This window comes from Gopherus evgoodei, chromosome 2 (genome assembly GCF_007399415.2).
Source record: "Gopherus evgoodei ecotype Sinaloan lineage chromosome 2, rGopEvg1_v1.p, whole genome shotgun sequence".
Classification (NCBI taxonomy): domain Eukaryota; kingdom Metazoa; phylum Chordata; order Testudines; family Testudinidae; genus Gopherus; species Gopherus evgoodei.
Window position 1 is genome coordinate 79,177,241 of NC_044323.1, and position 18,482 is coordinate 79,195,722.

At 39.7% G+C, this 18,482-nt stretch overlaps 1 protein-coding gene across 1 annotated transcript in view; it reads left to right on the forward strand.

The window, feature by feature from the left end:
• The window catches only part of ATP2C1 (ATPase secretory pathway Ca2+ transporting 1), an 86,216-nt gene extending 70,748 nt beyond the window's left edge, over positions 1 to 15,468 (forward strand). Inside the window, 10 exon segments of the mRNA XM_030551090.1 lie at positions 911 to 961; positions 1,807 to 1,973; positions 4,094 to 4,162; positions 5,839 to 5,955; positions 7,370 to 7,517; positions 11,980 to 12,075; positions 13,521 to 13,662; positions 14,586 to 14,597; positions 14,600 to 14,673; positions 14,675 to 15,468. Of these exon segments, the coding sequence (XP_030406950.1) occupies positions 911 to 961; positions 1,807 to 1,973; positions 4,094 to 4,162; positions 5,839 to 5,955; positions 7,370 to 7,517; positions 11,980 to 12,075; positions 13,521 to 13,662; positions 14,586 to 14,597; positions 14,600 to 14,673; positions 14,675 to 14,716 (918 nt within the window). The 3' untranslated portion in view covers positions 14,717 to 15,468.
• Positions 15,469 to 18,482: the final 3,014 nt, after the last annotated feature.

Sequence of the window (18,482 nt, forward strand, 5' to 3'; positions counted from 1 at the left end):
GAAACCCTGTCCTCAGTAATTAGGGAATAGCTTGCCCAAAACTTTTCTTGATCTTTCTCTTTCAACTGGAGACTGTCATATGAGAGATGAAATGAGATTGTATATGATATGGTATGAAGCTTTATATCCCTCCCAAACTTTGGGTTTTTTAAACCTTACTAATTTAACGTTCGATGTTTTCATTATCTGTATGATCAATTTTTGAGTGCTGCTGATCTCTTAGCTTCTGATACCTTGTGGCAAAGAGTTAATTGTGCATTTTGATAGGCTTCCTTTTTTAATAGATGTGTTCAGTTTCATTGAATGGCCTCCTTTTCATCCTTTCCCATGAAATGAGAATAAAAGTTCCCAATCAGCTGTGTACATACTCTTCGTTATACCTTTGTCATGTCTTCACTTACTCACCACCTCTAAACTGTGCCAATCTTTTTAGTTTCTTAAGAAATTTTCCATGCCTTTAATTTTTAATCAATCTTTGAATTCCCTCTAACAAACCAGTTATTTGCAAAGGATCGTTAACTTGACTGATGAATAACCTCATTCAGTTTGCAATTTTGGCAGTTGTTAATTTTCAATTACTAAAATTAAGAGGCAAAGTTAACTTGAGGCTCAAACTTAACTCTTCCACAACGTTTGTTCCAAAATATTGTTTTATTTATAAAAGAATGCCAGTCTGCAGAAATGAAGACTGCAACATTCTTAATCTGTGACCTTTATTAAAATCCGGCTAACATGTAATCTGATTACTATAAATCTAACTCCCTAAATACTACTCTTTGAAAGCTAATTATGTGGGGATATAGTTTGGCATTCAAAGTATTGTTGTATCATCTAATCTTGCAGTATAAATTTCAGCTCTTTAATTTCTCAAGTTTTCAATGTTCATTCTTTATGCTCTTCCTTTGATTAGATTGCAGTGTTTTACAGAGCCAGTCCCAGACATAAATTGAAAATCATAAAGGTATGTTTCTCCAGAAGTAGAAGCGCAGGATAACTGCTAGAGACCTTTATTTTATAATGTATTTACTAAAATTCTTACAGGTTAAGAGATATCATAATGAAATAGGTTTGAAATGTATTTGGTTGTGAAACAGAAATTTATTTGAAAAGAAAAGTTTGGAAACCTCACAATGCCCAGTAGAGTGACTACATGCAGCTGCTATTGGGCAGCATAACACTTTTTCAGATGCCAGAGGGTCAACTGAGATTGTGTCACATTGCAGTTGAATTGACTAGTAATTTATGGGAATCCATGTTTCTGCTGCATCCCAAAGCAGAATGAAAAGGCATGGATTTCAAGCCAATTCTGTGGTGATGCTTCAATTCTGAAGCTAAGAAAATGGCTAAAGTGATATAGAAATATTAGAAGAAAAGTAAATAAAGCATGACTACAGAGTAGAGATGTTCTCAAGATAACAAATAGCACAAGCGAAAGAGCGAAGATAATGAAGAAATCAAACATTAAGGAACAATTGGAATGTAATTGAGAGAAATATAGGAGAACAGTGGTAAATATAAACACATGGACTGTTTGCTGTTTTTGATGTATTTCTTAAATAAAACTTGTGAGCAAGCTCACTTCTCTAAAAGCATAGGTTTTTAGCTGGGCTTCCTGGGGAGGAGTACAGTAACTTTAGATTGAGGTATGGTGGCTTTTTAAAGAGAATCACATGTAAGAGCTTACTTAAATGGAAACATAATACCATTTTTATAGTTAAATGATTGTAGATAGACTGTTGCCGGGATAGTGGTGTGGACCAGATTGCTCTGATCATTGCCTTAAACAAATTATTTCCTTTTTTGTAGTCCTTACAAAATAATGGTGCAGTAGTAGCTATGACAGGAGATGGAGTGAATGATGCTGTAGCTCTGAAGGCTGCAGATATTGGAGTGGCAATGGGGCAGACTGGAACAGATGTTTGTAAGGAAGCAGCTGATATGATCCTAGTAGATGATGATTTTCAGACAATAATGTAAGTTTCTGATTTTCTGCAAGTATTCAACAAGTCTTAAATAAAGTGTTAAGAAATCCCTCCCTCCCGACCCCCATACTTTGCAAAATGATATTTCCTTCTTGTAAATTTAACTGCAGTTAACTTACAAATTCCTATGCATATCCTAAGAAAATTGATCTTTAGTGCTGATTAGTTTGTACTGCAGTCTAAAAAACATTAATGCCTTTATTCAAACCATTATTTTCATGGCTTCTAAATAAGCTTTTTATGTTATCTGGTTACCTTTCATAAGCACTTGGGCAGCTTGTCAGCAAGAGTATGAGGATTTCTATGGAGGGAGTTATAGGGGGAGAAGGGAGTCTGTTCTTAATTTTAATACCAATGTGCATCTATTTAAGCCTTTAGGCCTAGTCTACACTCAACTTTTTTTCACCTTAACACTTTCTGCTGGTATTAGTGGTGGTAATTGAGAGTGCAGTGCAGAAAAGACATCCATATGTTAACCATTGTAATATGAACTGCTCTGAGCAAGTTTAGACCATGTTGGCGTTGTATGTGTTTTAAAAAACAAAGGTGTCTTCTATGTAGTAGTATTGCTATAACAAGTGGAGCTGCAGTGATGGGAAGCTGAAAGAGAAGTCTAGCGTAGGCACAATTAGCTTAAAAGTTTAAATGTTTCTTATTTTATGTTCAAATAAATCAAGGTGTACCTGCTGATGATGCAGTTGTTCCTCCTAGAAGGAACAAAAATCTTATAGTAAAAGTTGTTTTGAAAGCAGCAACTGACAACTCTCTTTGATTTGGGTTACCATTCATTGTTTTGTAGTCATTCCTACAAAACATTGTTAGCTGAAAAAACAGCAATGATATTTTAGCTTAAACCAAAATAAATACAAGATGGATGGATGAGTCTCCAGCCCCATGCAAGTGGAGCATGGGGATGTTTGACATCTCCTCTTGAAAGAAATTACTGAAACTCGTCTATCCTTATACTATAGCAGGAGTACGCTCTGTTGCACTATAGTATTATTTCTCATTGCCTGCCAAACTCTACCTTCCAGCTGGCAAAACAAATTTTCATCCTCCCTATCCTAGCCTGTGCTGCTGATTTCCACCTTTACCTTTTCTTTAAGATTAAGCTATTTGTAAAACTGAACTGTTTTTTCATTAAGTCTGGGGAAAATAGAACAGGAGAATTTCAGAACAACACTCCTGGGCTTTAGCCAACTTTTGCATAAATGATACACTTCAGCACTTACAAGTGTTTTCATATTGATAGATTCCAAGGCCAGAAGGAACCATTGTGGTCATCTGGTCTGACCTCTTGTACAACACAGGCAATCAAACTTTGCCAAAATAGTTCCTAGAGCATCTTTTAGAAAAAGTCCAATATTAAGGATTTTAATCTTGATTTTATTTCCGAGAAGAAAAACTATTGAAATGTCTACAGATGAAAGTATTTGCAGGCATGATCAGCTCCTTGTATGTAACTAATTAATTATCCTTTTTATGTTTCTGCTTGCTTGTATTCATGAAGACAAGAATAGGGATGATGATATTGTCTTATTTAGATAGGAGCCCTGGAGTCAAACACAGCCATCTAATCTACAGTATATATCAACTCCTCAAGTAGCCTTATAAATTTCAGATAAGTTAACTTGGTTATGCTCTAACCCTTAAATTCTGAAACTAAGCCCTCTGAAACTCTTTAAGATGATTATTCCCTAAAGGAATATACTGTGATTTTTAGCTGCATAGTATCAGGAAATTCCAATTTCTTGTGCAAATGGGTTAAAAGTGGCTCTTCAAGATCAAGTATTAAGGTCACCTGTAAGTGATCTTTTTTTTTTTAAGTTGTATCCTCTTATTTTGAAAGTCAAATTGTAGCAGAGCTGGAATGAGAAATTTAATATGATTAAATTAGTAATAATAGAAAAGCTGAGTAAGCATGATTATAATTTCCTGAGTGGAAAAGAAGGCTCCTTTTCACATTTTGTGAAACTTGAAACTTATTTATTTAAAATATAATCAACTGCTGGAATTCACTTTTTTTTTCAGACTAGCTTAATATTATTATAAGCTTTTTTTATGTTCCCTTCATTAGTCTGTGTATTTTGGTTTCTTGTTTTTAATTGCAGGTCTGCAATTGAAGAGGGTAAAGGAATTTATAATAACATAAAAAATTTTGTTAGATTTCAACTAAGCACGTAAGTTTGCAACATCATTGCCAATGTCAGAAGCTTCCAGTTGCACTGTAAATGAGTTCTATTTCATACTGCATAGAACCAGACGTGATAAATATTGGTGTAGTGTACAAGCATTGGTGGTGGTATATACTAGGTTAGAAAACACATTGACCATTATTGTGAAAATTTCCTAATCCTTTCCCTCTCTCCCCCCATTTTCTATTTTGCTATTAGTATTTACTTAGTATGACTTTGGTTATTTTGCTGTTTTTAAAAACTGACCAATCTTCTGATACCAAACCCCACCCCCCAAATGAAAAGAAACTACTTAGCCATTCTCCTGCCAGTCTGATCACCCTATAGGGTCATGGTTGGAGAGGTGCATTCCCTCTGGCACAATACCCCTTCCTCTCTCCCTGCCTGGATCACACACATCAATCACATGGAGGGGGCTGATAAGATTGGAACATACCTCAGCCTCCCCTCGCCACCCACATCCAATTTGTGAGGGAGGCGGGATGAATTAGTTGGCTGCCACCAACCAGCCCCATTCACCTTGAAGTATAAGCATTACTGGACACACACACCAATGATTCTTGGTGCTGTATAGGTGGTGTAGTTATCAGAGTTTTGTTTCCTGGCTTGCTGTGGGCCTAACCTATAATCTTCTAGGTTCAAGAATTTTTTTTACCTACCTCACAGTATTTTGTAGGCTTGGTAGGTGAGGATAAGAAGGATGAGTGTGTTTTTGTTTAAAAAAAGAGGCAGGGTGTGCAGAGGAGATAACAAATGTCAATAAATATTATTGCAACTTGTGGCTATACCTGGGGTATACTTGAGCACAAGACCCAGGAGGGACCAGTGAACTCAGCCTAGTGTGTTCTTTGGTCTTTGCAAACAGAGTGGTGCCTTATCTGTGCTTCATTTCCCCTTTGCAGGAGATGTGTAGTAGGATTCCGCAGTGGGCTGAATCAGGAATCATTTCTTGGCTGTAACGAGAGGCCAGTTAATCTTGCACTAGACCCAGTTAGTTCCTAATACTTTGGGGAGGTCAGTCCCTCTTCAGTATTAATAAAATTAGAGACTGCCTTTTTGATTCCATTCAGCTGTCTGTGTTTTCCTGTTTCCTGATCAGTATGTAGAGAGAAGTGTCCCCATTCCTGAGTAGAATTTTTTTAGGAAGTCTGGGTAGTATTTCACTTGGTTGGTTGATTAAGGTTATTAGTCTCTCAAACAGCAGTTCCACCTTAAAAAAAATATCTAGTGGTTTGCATTCCAAGGAACATAGTTAAAAGTTCAGCTTTCTACACCCTTTTGCCCAAACCAACACAACAAAATATGCACATTACCTGTTGCAAAATATATTAAGTTGTTGGGTGTAGACCAATGATACCTTTTTAAAAGATTGTCTGGAAGTTTGAGAGTCCTTTTAGGACTAAAAGACAAACTGATTTTTTGTGTTGCATTAATATAAAGTACAAAACTTCCATATTTTAAACAAAATCTGTTTTGACAGATTAAAGTGGCCCCAGTGCTTTGCCTTGCAGTGTTAGGGTTAGTTTTAGTACTTGATTTAAAAGCAATCTAAACATAACATACCTAATTTTCAGCACTTGAAGTGTTGAGTAAAAGTATTATCAACTAACCTTCAGGAATGTGCCGTGCTTACAATTTTATAAAATGACTTTTCTCAACAGGAGTATAGCTGCATTGACTTTAATCTCACTGGCTACTTTAATGAATTTACCTAATCCTCTCAATGCCATGCAGATCTTGTGGATCAATATTATTATGGATGGACCTCCAGCTCAAAGGTAAAATAAATACTATTTTAATCTCTTGATGGAGTCTGATTCCAGCAAAATAAACAAATACCATGATCTTTTCAGAAAAGAGCAGCTTGCTATGTATGTCACTTGAGAACTGTGTTTAAACTTCTTTTAAAGTGACCTTTTAATGGGTTTGTCTAAAAACTGGGGAAACATCTTTTACTTGTGCAACATTGCTACCTATTGTAATGTTTGTAGCAAGCTCTGTATTGTTATCCCTTCTGTTCAATGTGTATAAAGAATAAGGAAGACTGACACTTCAAACTGCAGTGTCTCCCGTACACTGATGACACTTGACTTTATTTCCTTCCCAACAAACCCAGATTCTGTTGCTCTGCCGCTTTCTGCATGTCTGGTTGACAGAGGGATCAGAATAAAAATGAGCTGGCCATAACTTCTGCTTGATAAGGGAGAAGTAACTCTCTTTTTTCCTAAAGGAATCTGGAGCAATATGAATATGCTCCTTTATCCCACTAGAGTTTGGTGGTCTCTACCATATAAAGTTGACCCTTTATTTTGGTCTGATTCTTATCTAATAAGTGATCTATTAAGGTTCTGGTAACAATAGTTTAGAGTTCTGTCTGTGACTGCCCTAATCAAGAAATAGAATAATGCTTCAGGTACCATACAGATAGATATATCACTTCAGAGAAAAGGGATTTTTGTTGTCAGAAGGACTAGGATCCTTCCTACTGAACAGGGGTGATAGCACTTTCCTAGACAGGGCCTGGACTTTGGCAGGGGGACGGGCTTCCCTAAGTGGTGACAGTTGACCCTTCCATTGTATTTCTCCTGATGCAGCATTCCATGGACTACTAGACATCTCTAATTTTTAAGGGATTTTAGAGTTCTGCATGATGATCACAAGGTTTGAGTTTATAGCTTACAGTACTTCTAAAAGTGTGTGCCAAGACAGAATCAGGTGAAGAGTGACTGCTCTGAGGAGGCACTTTGCACCAAGTTCCTCGTCAATCGAGTAAACAGTCTCCCTATGTGGGAGAGAAGAGTACACCATTAGTTCCAGATTAGGGGAGTTTAGACATTACATAGGTTAAGAGCAAACCTTTTTCTGCTACTGCATGTGTGGCCTATATTTTAGATTTTTAGAAAGTACATAGGAGCTATGGTGATGGAACTATAAAAATTTAAGATGCAGGGAAATACCTACATTAAGCAAAAGAGCAACCCTGCAATTCTAATACTACATAGCACTTAATGTGGAATAATAAGTACTTGTATGCTTGAGAGGACTCTTGTTTACAGATCTATTCAGAAAAGCAGCTAAGGAATGTTCAAAGAGCATTCTCTTTCTGAATTATTCACTATTGATTTGAAATCTTATATTTCGGTGATAAATCTAGTATTCTAAAATGTCTTGCTTTATTTATTTTTTTGAAAGCCTGGGAGTGGAACCTGTGGATAAAGATGTTATTCGGAGTCCCCCAAGGAACTTGAAGGACAGCATTTTGACCAAAAACTTGATAGTTAAAATACTAGTTTCATCAATAATTATTGTGTTTGGAACACTGTTTGTCTTCTGGAGGGAGGTATGAAAAATGGACAAATGTTAAAGCAATAAGTGAAACGTCATTTATAGCACAAATCTCATTAATATTAGCAGTTAAATTAAGAATGTGCATAAATTTGAATTTGTAGTTAAATCGGAAACCCTTTCATCCCAAATTGTATGCTGGGCAGCCAGATTGTAGGGAAGAATTTCAAAGAGGTTGTTGAAAGGGAGAGCTATAATTGTAATAAGCATGGTATTAAAAATAGACCCTCTTTCGGCAGGCACCCTGTGGGTTCTCCACTTCAGGTGCACATGCACCTCTCAAGCCTTTTAATTGGAGATTTTCCATTAGTAATGTCTGTTTGGCCTGCACATGCGTCCTGTGCCACCTCATGCTATACACCAAGCCTAAATAGGGATGTATGGGCAAATCACCCTCAGTTCCTTCTCAACTGCCTTGGCCTGAGACAGGGCTTACACTCAAGGTGACAAGTGAAACGTTGATATCTTGTGTACTGTTTCCTGTGGTGGTTTTTGTGTAGCATTAGCTTAGTGCAGAAGCCCCCTTGCCCCTTCTCACCCTGAGCTGTCCTCGGCTCCCAGCCCCGCACGTGGCCCCAGCCTGGCTCTGCTCCTGGCCTTGCCCCCACCCTTAGCCCCTGGCCGCGGCTCCATCCCAAGCAAGGTTGGGGACAGACTGGGAGCAGAGCTTCACTTGGCATGGGCTCGACTGTGGCACTGCTCCTGCCCTCAACCACAGCCCTTGGCTGCAGCCCCACTCCCAGCCTCGCCCCCTTCTCCTGTCCATGCAGCCCAGCCCCAGGGTAAGGGATGGAGGTGCAACCATCAAAAGTTTTTGGGGACTAGTGTTCTTAGTTTTTAATGATATAGTCATAAGAGGACTGATGCAACTCTTCTTGCTCCCTTCTGGGAGCCTTATTTTTCCTGGCAGAGTGTGCATGTCCTGCCAAGTTTTAAACACTGCCTCTCCTGCCTATACCAGTTAGCGATGGCCACTCTGTGTCCAATGCTTGGGGAGTCGCACATCTCCAAGAAGTGCAATTTCTGCCTGGCCCGCTAATCCAGGAAGGAAGGACAGGGAGATTAAATTGAAGTGGCTGATGGATTGCTCCCTTAGACTGACATCTGAGTCAGGAGACTTCCCCCACGCCGCATACATTCTCTCCCTCCCTCCCCCCAACAGATTTGGCACCCTTTCAACATTAGCACGTTTCCCTGAAGAAGGGAAGGCTATGGAGGTTTCCAAGGAGAGGAGTGTGGACACTCATCTTAAGGAGCCAGCTCCTAAGAAGCCCCAGTCCTCTGCAAGATTCATGGTCTTGAAAGCCTTGACCTCTCAGCTTGATACTGTAAAAGTGAAAAACACATCCTCTGGTACCAACAGGGCTGGAAAACCCCATAGCTTGAAGGAGAAACACTGCTTCTACATGGCCTCAGTACAGTGTACAAGGGACAAAGAGGGAAAGCATAACCACTTTGGACTGGTGTTATCTGGCATAAACCTGCAGTCGGTGCCTACCCATTCAGCACCCTCAGTACCGAGCAAACAGTGGCATCAGAGACCATTGGCACCTGCATCTGTATGGTCCCAATTGATGTACTGTATCTTTGGCTGCCATGTTGTCCCCTACTCAGTAGCACATTAATTCAGGTACTCTAAGGACCTGTCTGATGGGTCCTACTGCTCATGGGTACTGAGCATCTCTCAGTAGTGAGACCCTGGTCTCTAGATTACCATGGCCCTTTGGTACTGCAGGACTCTCCATACTTTTCTGAGGGTGCCCCCACATTGAAGGATGAAGGAGACTTTGAAGAGACTGACTTGGTTCTGTGTGGATATGTAGGAACCCAGTCTGACTGTCATAGCAAGGTCCTTGTGCTAGATGACAAAGATGGTGGAACCATCCTTTCTCCTGTATGGGACCCCCAGTGGCCATGTTGGGATCCCTCCTATCAGCAGCAGTTTGTCAGACCACTGGCACAGTCTCATAAGGAGGCTAGAGTTGTACAGTCCTCTCTCCTTTCTAACCAGTTCCCCCTCAAAAGTGGAGAGATGTTTGAGGAACAAGAGGCTAAGGTGGATAAAGAGGACACCCTTCAAACACACAATTCATCTTCTGTCTCCAGATGAGGCAGTTATGCCTCTTTCACTTTCCATGGCACTCTTCTGATACTACTTGAAGTCAAGGACTCATGGCACAAACTGCTGGACATCCTGCAGTCAGCAATGCCCTCCAGGGCAATGTTACCCAGTATAGAGGCACTCCTGTATCCAACTAAGATTGTGTGGCAGACACCTGATACTCTTCTGCCAATGTGTAAATAAGTAGATAAGAAATATGTTCCCCCTAAGGACTCAGAATTTTTGTGTTCTCACCCCTCCAACTAACTTCTTGGTGGAGGATGCTGTAAGTGAATGGGGTAAGCAATGCTAATCCAAGTCTACAAGGGCCTGTATGACTAACACCAAAAGCAAGTAACCTTTTTGGATGGAAGTCCTATTCGTCAGCAGCCAGGCAATTTCAGATTATGAAGTATCAGGCAATCACAGACCAATATAATTTTATAAACTATGATAGATTTATGGCCTTTATTGAATATCTGCTGCAGGAACATAAGGAACAATTGTCTATTTCAGAAGGACATTTATGCTCTCTTCAAGCATCCTTGAATGCTGCTGCCAGGTCCGTCTCCATGGCAGAATTATGTGCAAGGCATCTGGGCTCCAATTCTCAGGGTTTCTGAGAGAAGTCCAGAACACCGAGGTTGTCTTCTTCGATGGTGTAAAGCTGCTATTGGAGATCACATTTAAGTCTGTGCACATGCTAAAGGACTTCAGGGCCACTTTATGACCCTAACCTATGAATAAGAGAAGATTTAGTAGGTCAGACTGTCCAGAGATGGTGGTCTGCTTAGTTCTCTGGATTTCCGAAGTTCTCTGACCCTCCCAGGAAAAGACAGAGGGCTGCTCACCCGCCTTCCACAAGTACTCAGTTGTCTGCAAATGCAACAGTTTTGATAGGTTGATTTGAGGGTTCAAATTCTCCCACGCCTCTAGTTTTACAGCTGGAAACCATTCACCCACCACCCCTTCTTTGACTGCCTTTCTCATTTCCAGCATGCTTGGAGGTGGATCACAAACAAGTGGGCCATAGGGGTCATAATGTCAGACTACACCATCCACTTTAAGTTCCTCTTCCCTTCCCTCCTCCTTCCCTGTCTGTCTTCAGGAATCCCTCTCACAAGCTTATATTGAGACAAGATATATACTCTCTCCTTCAATTAGGAGATCCCACCTCCTCACAAGGATAAAGGGTTTTATGCAAAATATCATCTTGTGCCAAAGGAGACTGGAGGATGGAGATTGAGCTTGGATCTAAGACTTCTAAGCAAATTCATAAAATTCCAGAAGTTTGGGCTTGTGACTGATGGCTATAACTTATTTACTAGAGGAATAGGATTGGTTTTGGCTCTCGACCTAGAAGAAAATAACCAATCTTCGTTATAGGCCAGGATCATTTCCAATACTGAGTGTTTCCCTTCGGCCTTGCGTGCACCCTAAGGCTGTCAAAAGTCCTGGTGGCAGTGGCTGTTTAGGATTGCTTCTTGTTGGAGGTAGTCTTCCCAGACCTCAACTTTTGGCTACTCAAAGGCCATTCCTATGAAACAGTACCACCTGAAGTGGACCGTCCATAACAATACTACTTAAAGAGGCTACTCACCTTGTGCAGTAACTGCGGTTCTTCAAGATGTGTCCCCCTCTGGGTGCTCCTCTACCCATCCTCCTTCCCCTGCTTCAGACTGTTCTCTGTGGGATGTTCAGGTGGAGAAGGAACTGCAGGCGGTTCCCCAGCACATCCCCAGATAGCCTGTGTGTGTTGCCCAAGGAGGCATAGCATGTTTGCGTGGGCTGATTGGATGCTGCTAATGAAAATTTCTGATCCAGGGCTCGAGCTACATGTGCACCTGAAATGAGCACCCATTGGGGGACTTCTCTAAAAACCACAGTTACTGCACAAGGTGAGTAACTTCATTTCAAAGCATTCCTCATTTCTCCCCCCCAACTCCACAAACACGCTTTTTCAAATGTTTGTGAGATTTTGGGCCTTGAAAGTTCGGTGGTTTTTCCCCCACTCCTACCCAGGCTATTCTAAAATGACCACCTAGTATTCTTTAAAGGAGGGAAATATCTAATCCTGTTTGTAATGTATTATAGAGTTTCCTGTACTTGGAGTTGTGCATAAATGTTTGCAAAATCACACCATGAATTTTTAATCATAACCTGAAATCAAGAGTACTAAATGAGATTAGTTACAAGCATGTGTGTAAGTGCTTGCTTGAAGACTTGCTAAATCTGCTTTTGCAAACCAGAGTTTTATGTCCAAATATTAGAACAAAACTTCCTTAAAATGCTTTGAATGTTTGCTCTTTTATGAGGTTACATACACTAAAGCCATTTTCTTGCTTTCTTCTGTTAGTTAAGAGATAATGTCATAACACCTCGAGATACAACGATGACCTTCACCTGTTTTGTGTTTTTTGATATGTTCAATGCATTGAGTTCCAGATCTCAGGTATGCAATCCTATATCTAACATAAGTACCCTGAGATTTTTGACCCTTTTATATAGTAACTACACTTTTCTGTTGAAGCTGTGTTCAGTTCATTTCTGGGCTTCAGCATTTTTCTTAAATGTACTTTCTCATCATGTGAGAGAGTGATGTTTGCACACACTAAAGCTGTGAGACAAGCTTAGCAGCTCCACAAGTCTAACAGGCTAGCATTTAATTCACACGTCAATGATAGGGTTTTAATTTGGGGTAATTGATGCATGAAATCCCTAAAACATTGGGATAGCAATGCTGACCTAAACTCACAAGAGTAAGAAAACTTAATTAAAAGCTCAAAAGCTAGTCTCTCTCTGTTTTGCTGTATGTATGTATTTAATCATCATTCTTCCATTACAGTATACCAGTTAATATCTTTAGTTGTTTAGGGGCCTTTACAAAATAAAATCCCTCTAATTAACTTTCTATCCAGAAAAAGCAAGGAAAACTTATTATGCTAGTCCTTGTTATGAAAACAAATCAGTGTAAATTACATGTTTTAAAAAATTGTGTGTATGTATGTGAGAGAATAGAGCCTTAACTGACCAGCTATATTTTCATGATACGTTCTTGCATGAATCTGTTGCACTGACAATAGATGTCCACTAATTGTACATGTACAGAAGCAATAGATTAATAGATTCTAGGGTCAGAAGGGACCAATGTGATCATCTAGTCCGACCCCCTGCACAAAGCATTTTATTTTCTTAGCCTTTCCGACCCCTCTCATTTTATTTTCTTAGCCTAGGGCCAGATTTATGAAAGTGTATTTAGGCATTTAAAGATGTGGATAGGTGCCTAGTAGGATATCCAATAGTGCTAAGTGAGTTAGGGCACTTAACTCCCATTGAAATCAATGGGAGTTAAGCATTTAACCTGCTTAGGTGCTTTTGTGAATCCCATGAGGTGACCAGGTGCCTAAATAACCTTGTAAATCTGACCCCTAGTTCTTAATGGATTGATTAGAGCATGTTAAGTTAAATATCAATAACTTTAAAATATTTCTTCAGTTTGCTTTTTAAATTGCCTTTCTAATAGGCCACATTTCTATCTACAAGTATATTCAGCATTGCTGAATCTTTCTGTACTGTTATTGGTGGGTGTCCCTGTCATATTGCCTCTCCATTCTGAAAGATCCCTATCCTTAAACAGAAAACAGCTCAATCTTGAGACAACATCTAATTCATTAAGTATAGAAGTTGCATAGTTATCAAATAAAATGAGATCATCCTATCTTTTGAGAATTTTGTTCTGGATCGTCCCAAATCTGTCACTGAGGTTTTTGAACGTTGAGACAAAAACAAATGATAGGGAAAGAATTTGAATTGTATAACTGGTTGCAAATAACTAAGGCACAGAAGATCATCGGATTAAAACTACAGGTATAATGTAATTCACTATTTATTTCACAGACAAAATCTATATTTGAGATTGGACTTTGCAGTAACAAAATGTTTTGTTATGCGGTTCTTGGATCTATTATGGGGCAATTATTGGTCATTTACTTTCCTCCACTTCAGAAGGTTTTCCAGACTGAGAGCTTGAGTGTACTGGGTAAGAAAGTATTCCTTTCCATTTAACTCTGTTTTAGGCATTGATGATCAATCCCAGATCCAGTGATGGAAGGTTATAGAACATATTTTGCCCTTTATACAGAGATGAAATGCAAATGGTGCAGAGCCTCATCTTATACAGGGTCCTATTAAAGTTTTCTTAGAACTATGATAAATGTATGTGAAAGCACAAAACAAATGGATCAATAATTCCAAGATCCATAAATACTTCATATGCAGAGAATTCTTTTCTAGTGTAAATTCTGATGTATGCAAAAGTGAAGTACGATCAGTTTTTTTTATTTTTGTTTTTTAAATCACTAAATTTTAAAAACAAGTGTTTTTAAAACACACATTCTCTGGTTAATCTCAAATAGAAATTCCGTGTCATTAGGATTGTTTTCATTAAAATGTCAGTCAGGATTTTGAGAAGCTGCCATTTTACACAGTTGCCATCACTTTAAGTATCTTACATTATTGTTGGCTTGATAAAGTTATGATGGCGATTTTTTACTGAGGTTTCCTGGAAATGAAAATTAATTACCTCCTATACAAGTATTTCTCATTGTATAATATCACTCCTCCTTTTTTTATGGTTTCATTTCCAAAAAGCAGAATAAGATGTAATTATATTGTTTATAGTAATATATGCTAGATATTCTTACTTTAACAAATGTTATTAAAATAGTTAAAATATAGAATGAAACATTTCAATTTAAATTTCCTATCAATCCCAAGGATTCTGTGAAACACATATACATAATTTTTATCCTGTAAAAATTGACTCTTAAATGTGCATATATCCAACAATTGGAATGCCAATTAGAAAGAAATGATATCTTATCTTGTTCTGAATTATAGGACATCATGACTAGCAAAAGCACAAGAAGCAAAGTTTAAAATCAACCCAATTGTCTCTTCTAGATTTGTTGTTTCTTCTGGCCTCACCTCTTCTGTCTGCATAGTGGCAGAGATCACGAAGGTTGTTGAGAGAAGCAAGGAAAAGATACACAAAACGTGGAAGTTCTTCTTCGTCGTCTTTTCTTGATGTATGATGCTATTGCATTCTTTTATTTGCAAACTAGGAATTGCAGTCTGAGGATGTAGAAGAAAGCAAAACAAAGAATTTGGAGGATAAAGAAATCCTGAGGGCTTTTGTCAAGTTCTTTGTTTCACTGACTAAAGATGAACATTGATATTTCAGGACTGTTGAGATTTAAAACTTCCAGCTGTGGGAGTAACAAATGAAATTATGCAACGTTGGTAACATTTCCCTCAAATTTAAATTCACTGTTGAGATTGAGTGAAACTTTTGTAAAGTGTGTCAGAGGGCACTTTAAGAGAAATGTCAAAGCCTGAGTCCCACCTTCTGCACTTCGGTGGTATACCTGTAAAAAAACAAAAAACAAACAAAAAACAAAAAATCTTAGATATAAATATTTTAGTTTTGTTTTTATTTAATTGTTTTCCTTTACTTTTATGGTGGTGGGACTTTGTAACTAATGCAAGGATAAACTTAAACATTTCAGAGGCATTCCTTTTGGTTTAGAATCTGAGGCACCTGTGCCATTTCAGCTACTGTATTTATTTACTTTATCCTGCAATGTGTAAATGGCTCAAGTAGCTTGTGCTACTAGTTTTTGTATATCCTAAGGTTTTTTTGCACAGGATGCGACCACTGTCTGATCACTTTTTTCTTTTTGTGATTGAAAAGCCTATACTGCAATTTGAAGTAAATGTTTGCTTTTCTTAAAGTATGTGTGAATGTCAACTTGATGTATTGAATGAAAGTGGCACTTACACCAGATCATCATGCTTGTTTTTTGGCATTCTTGCAGATACCAATTTTGTTTCACTATCAACGTTGTTGTTGTTTTTAACGTATAAACACTGCATTATCATTCGAGGGTATTCCACACCCTTCTTATTAAGAACATAAGAGCAGCCATACTGGGTCAGACCAAAGGTCTGTCTAGCCCAATATCCTGTTTTCCAGCAGTGGCCAATGCCAGGTGCCCCAGAGGGAATGAACAGAACAGGTAATCACCAAGTGATCCATCTCCTGTCGCTCATTCCCAGCCTCTGGCTAACAGTGTCTAGGGACACCATCCCTGCCCAACCTGGTTAATAACCATTGATGGACCTATCCTCCATGAATTTATCTAGTTTATTGTTTTTTTTGTTTTTAACCCTGTTAGTCTTGGCCTTCACAACACCCTCAAGTCAACTTGTGGAACACTTTGCCAGTGTGTTGAGTGAAGAAATACTTCCTTTTGTTTTTAAACCTGCTGCCTATTTCATTTGGTGACCCCTAGTTCTTGTGTTATGAGGAGTAATAACACTTTCTTATTCATTTTCCTCCACACCAGTCATGATTTATAGACCTCTAGCATATCCCCCCTTAGTTGTGTTTTTTTCCTCCAAGAAATGTTTTGGTAAAGCCGTTTACGGTAACTTGTTTCATTGAAAACAAGTGCACTGTAATTCTCCTGGCAGTATGAAATCATTTCCTCTCAAAGAAGATTAATTCCATCTATTATCTTTGCGTCTTTTTTGTTCCCTGCCCTGCAAAGAAAACTCCATACTGTTTGCTTTTACAGTCTGACTTAGTGTAAATTTCAAGCTTTTCTGGAAACGAGGTCTTAACAGGTTTTAAACTTTTTAGTCTAGAAACTCTGGGAAACTACAGTAGAACTCAGAGATACAAAACCTCAGGAATGGAGGTCGTTCATAACTCTGAAATGTTTGTAACTCTGAACAAAACTTTATGCTTATTGTTTGTTCTATCAGAAGCTTACAATTGACCATTGACTTAAAGTTTCAAAGCTGTATTACCATGTAGAAGAAAATGCTGCTTTCCCTTTTTTAAAGTAGTTTAACACAATACTGTACTGTATTTCCAATTTTTTTATTTGTTTTGTCTCTGCTGCTGCCTGAGGCCTGGTCTACACTACACGTTTAAACCAATTTTAGCAGCATTAAACCGATTTAATGCCGCACCTGTCCACACTACAAGGCCCTTTATATCGATATAAAGGGTTCTTTACATCGGTTTCTGTACTCCTCCCTGACGAGAGGAGTAGTGCTAAAATCGGTATTACCATATCGGATTAGGGTTAGTGTGGCCGCAAATCGACGGTATTGGCCTCCGGGCGGTATCCCACAGTGCACCACTGTGACCGCTCTGGACAGCAATCTGAGCTCAGATGCACTGGCCAGGTATACAGGAAAAGCCCCGCAAACTTTTGAATTTCATTTCCTGTTTGGCCAGCGTGGACCTCTCATCAGCACAGGTGACCACACAGAGCTCATCAGCACAGGTAGCAACGCAGTCTCCTGAGAATCGAAAAAGAGCTCCAGCATGGTACCGCACAGGAGGTACTGGATCTGATCGCTATATGGGAGAGGATTCAGTGCTAACAGAACTTCCGTTCCAAAAGACGAAATGAAAAAATATTTGAAAAAATTTCCCAGGCTATGATGGAAAAAAGGCCACGCCAGGGACTCAGTGCAGTGCAGAGTGAAAGTTAAGGAGCTCAGACAAGCCTACCAGAAAACCAAAGCAGCAAACGGAAGGTCCGGGTCAGGGCCGAAAACTTGCCGCTTCTACGCTGTGCTGCATGCAATTTTAGGGGGCTGTGCCGCCACCACCACTCCACCCCTGTCCGTGGATTCCGAGGTGGGGGTTGTAATCTCAACCATGGCTGAGGATTCTGCAGAAGGGGGAGGAGGAGGAGAGAGAGAGGACGACCTTGCAGCGAGCATACAGCACTCCGTTAGCCCCAACAGCCAGGAGCTTTTTGTGACCCAGACGGAATTACCCTCCCCAAGCCACTAGCCCAGACAGTGAAGCCATGGAAGCGACCTCTGGTGAGTGGACCTTTGTAAATATAAAACATGGTTTAAAAGCAAGCGTTTTTTAATGATTGATTTGCCATGAGGGCTTGGGATGCATTCGCGGCCAGTAAAGATTACTGGAAAAGTTTGCTAACATGTCTCGGGATGGAGCAGAAATCCTCCAAGGGACATCTCCATGAAGCGCTCCTGGAGGAACTCCAAAAGCCTTTGCAGAAGGTTTCTGGGCAAGACAGTCCTTGTTCCATCCACCATGGTAGGACACTTTACCACGCCATGCATGTAGCAAGTAATCGGGTATCATGGCATGACAAAGCATAGCTGCGTATGGTCCCGGTGATTGCTGGCATTCAAGAGACATCCGTTCTTTATCTCGCTCTGTTATCCTCAGCAGAGTGATATCATTCATGGTAACCTGATTGAAATTCAGGAATTTAATTAAGGGGACAGAGATGGCCATTTTCCTACTGGGCTGTTGCTTAAAAGAAATCCTTCCTTGCGCAGTAGCCAAGCGGGGGGAGGGAAGGAAGGATAGCGCAGAGCTTTTTCTGCATTTGGCTAGCAGGAATCTTCCCAGCTACCAGCCATGCGGTGGGGGGAGGAAGCGGAGTGGTTAGCAGTGATCTTCCATGATACCAGCTATGCGGTGGGGGGAGGGGTAAAGCAATCATCTCACAGAATTGGATGAGGGGGGTTGGCTTCTGCTGCCGCATGTTACAGAAAGAGGCACTGAGGTCACTGTGTATATGAAGGCTGGAGAAGCCGAAAGACAGTGGCTTACCATGGCAGCATGCAAGCTGAATTCTGCTTCCCAGACCTGCATCTGTGAGATCTGTAACTCCAGAGCCGCAGGCACTCAATATTAAGATGCAAAATGCGACCTTGTAATGAAATCACATGTGCTATGTAAGGTGAATAGTGTTGTTCACTGTGAAAGAGTATAACCATTGTTCTGTAAAATGTATC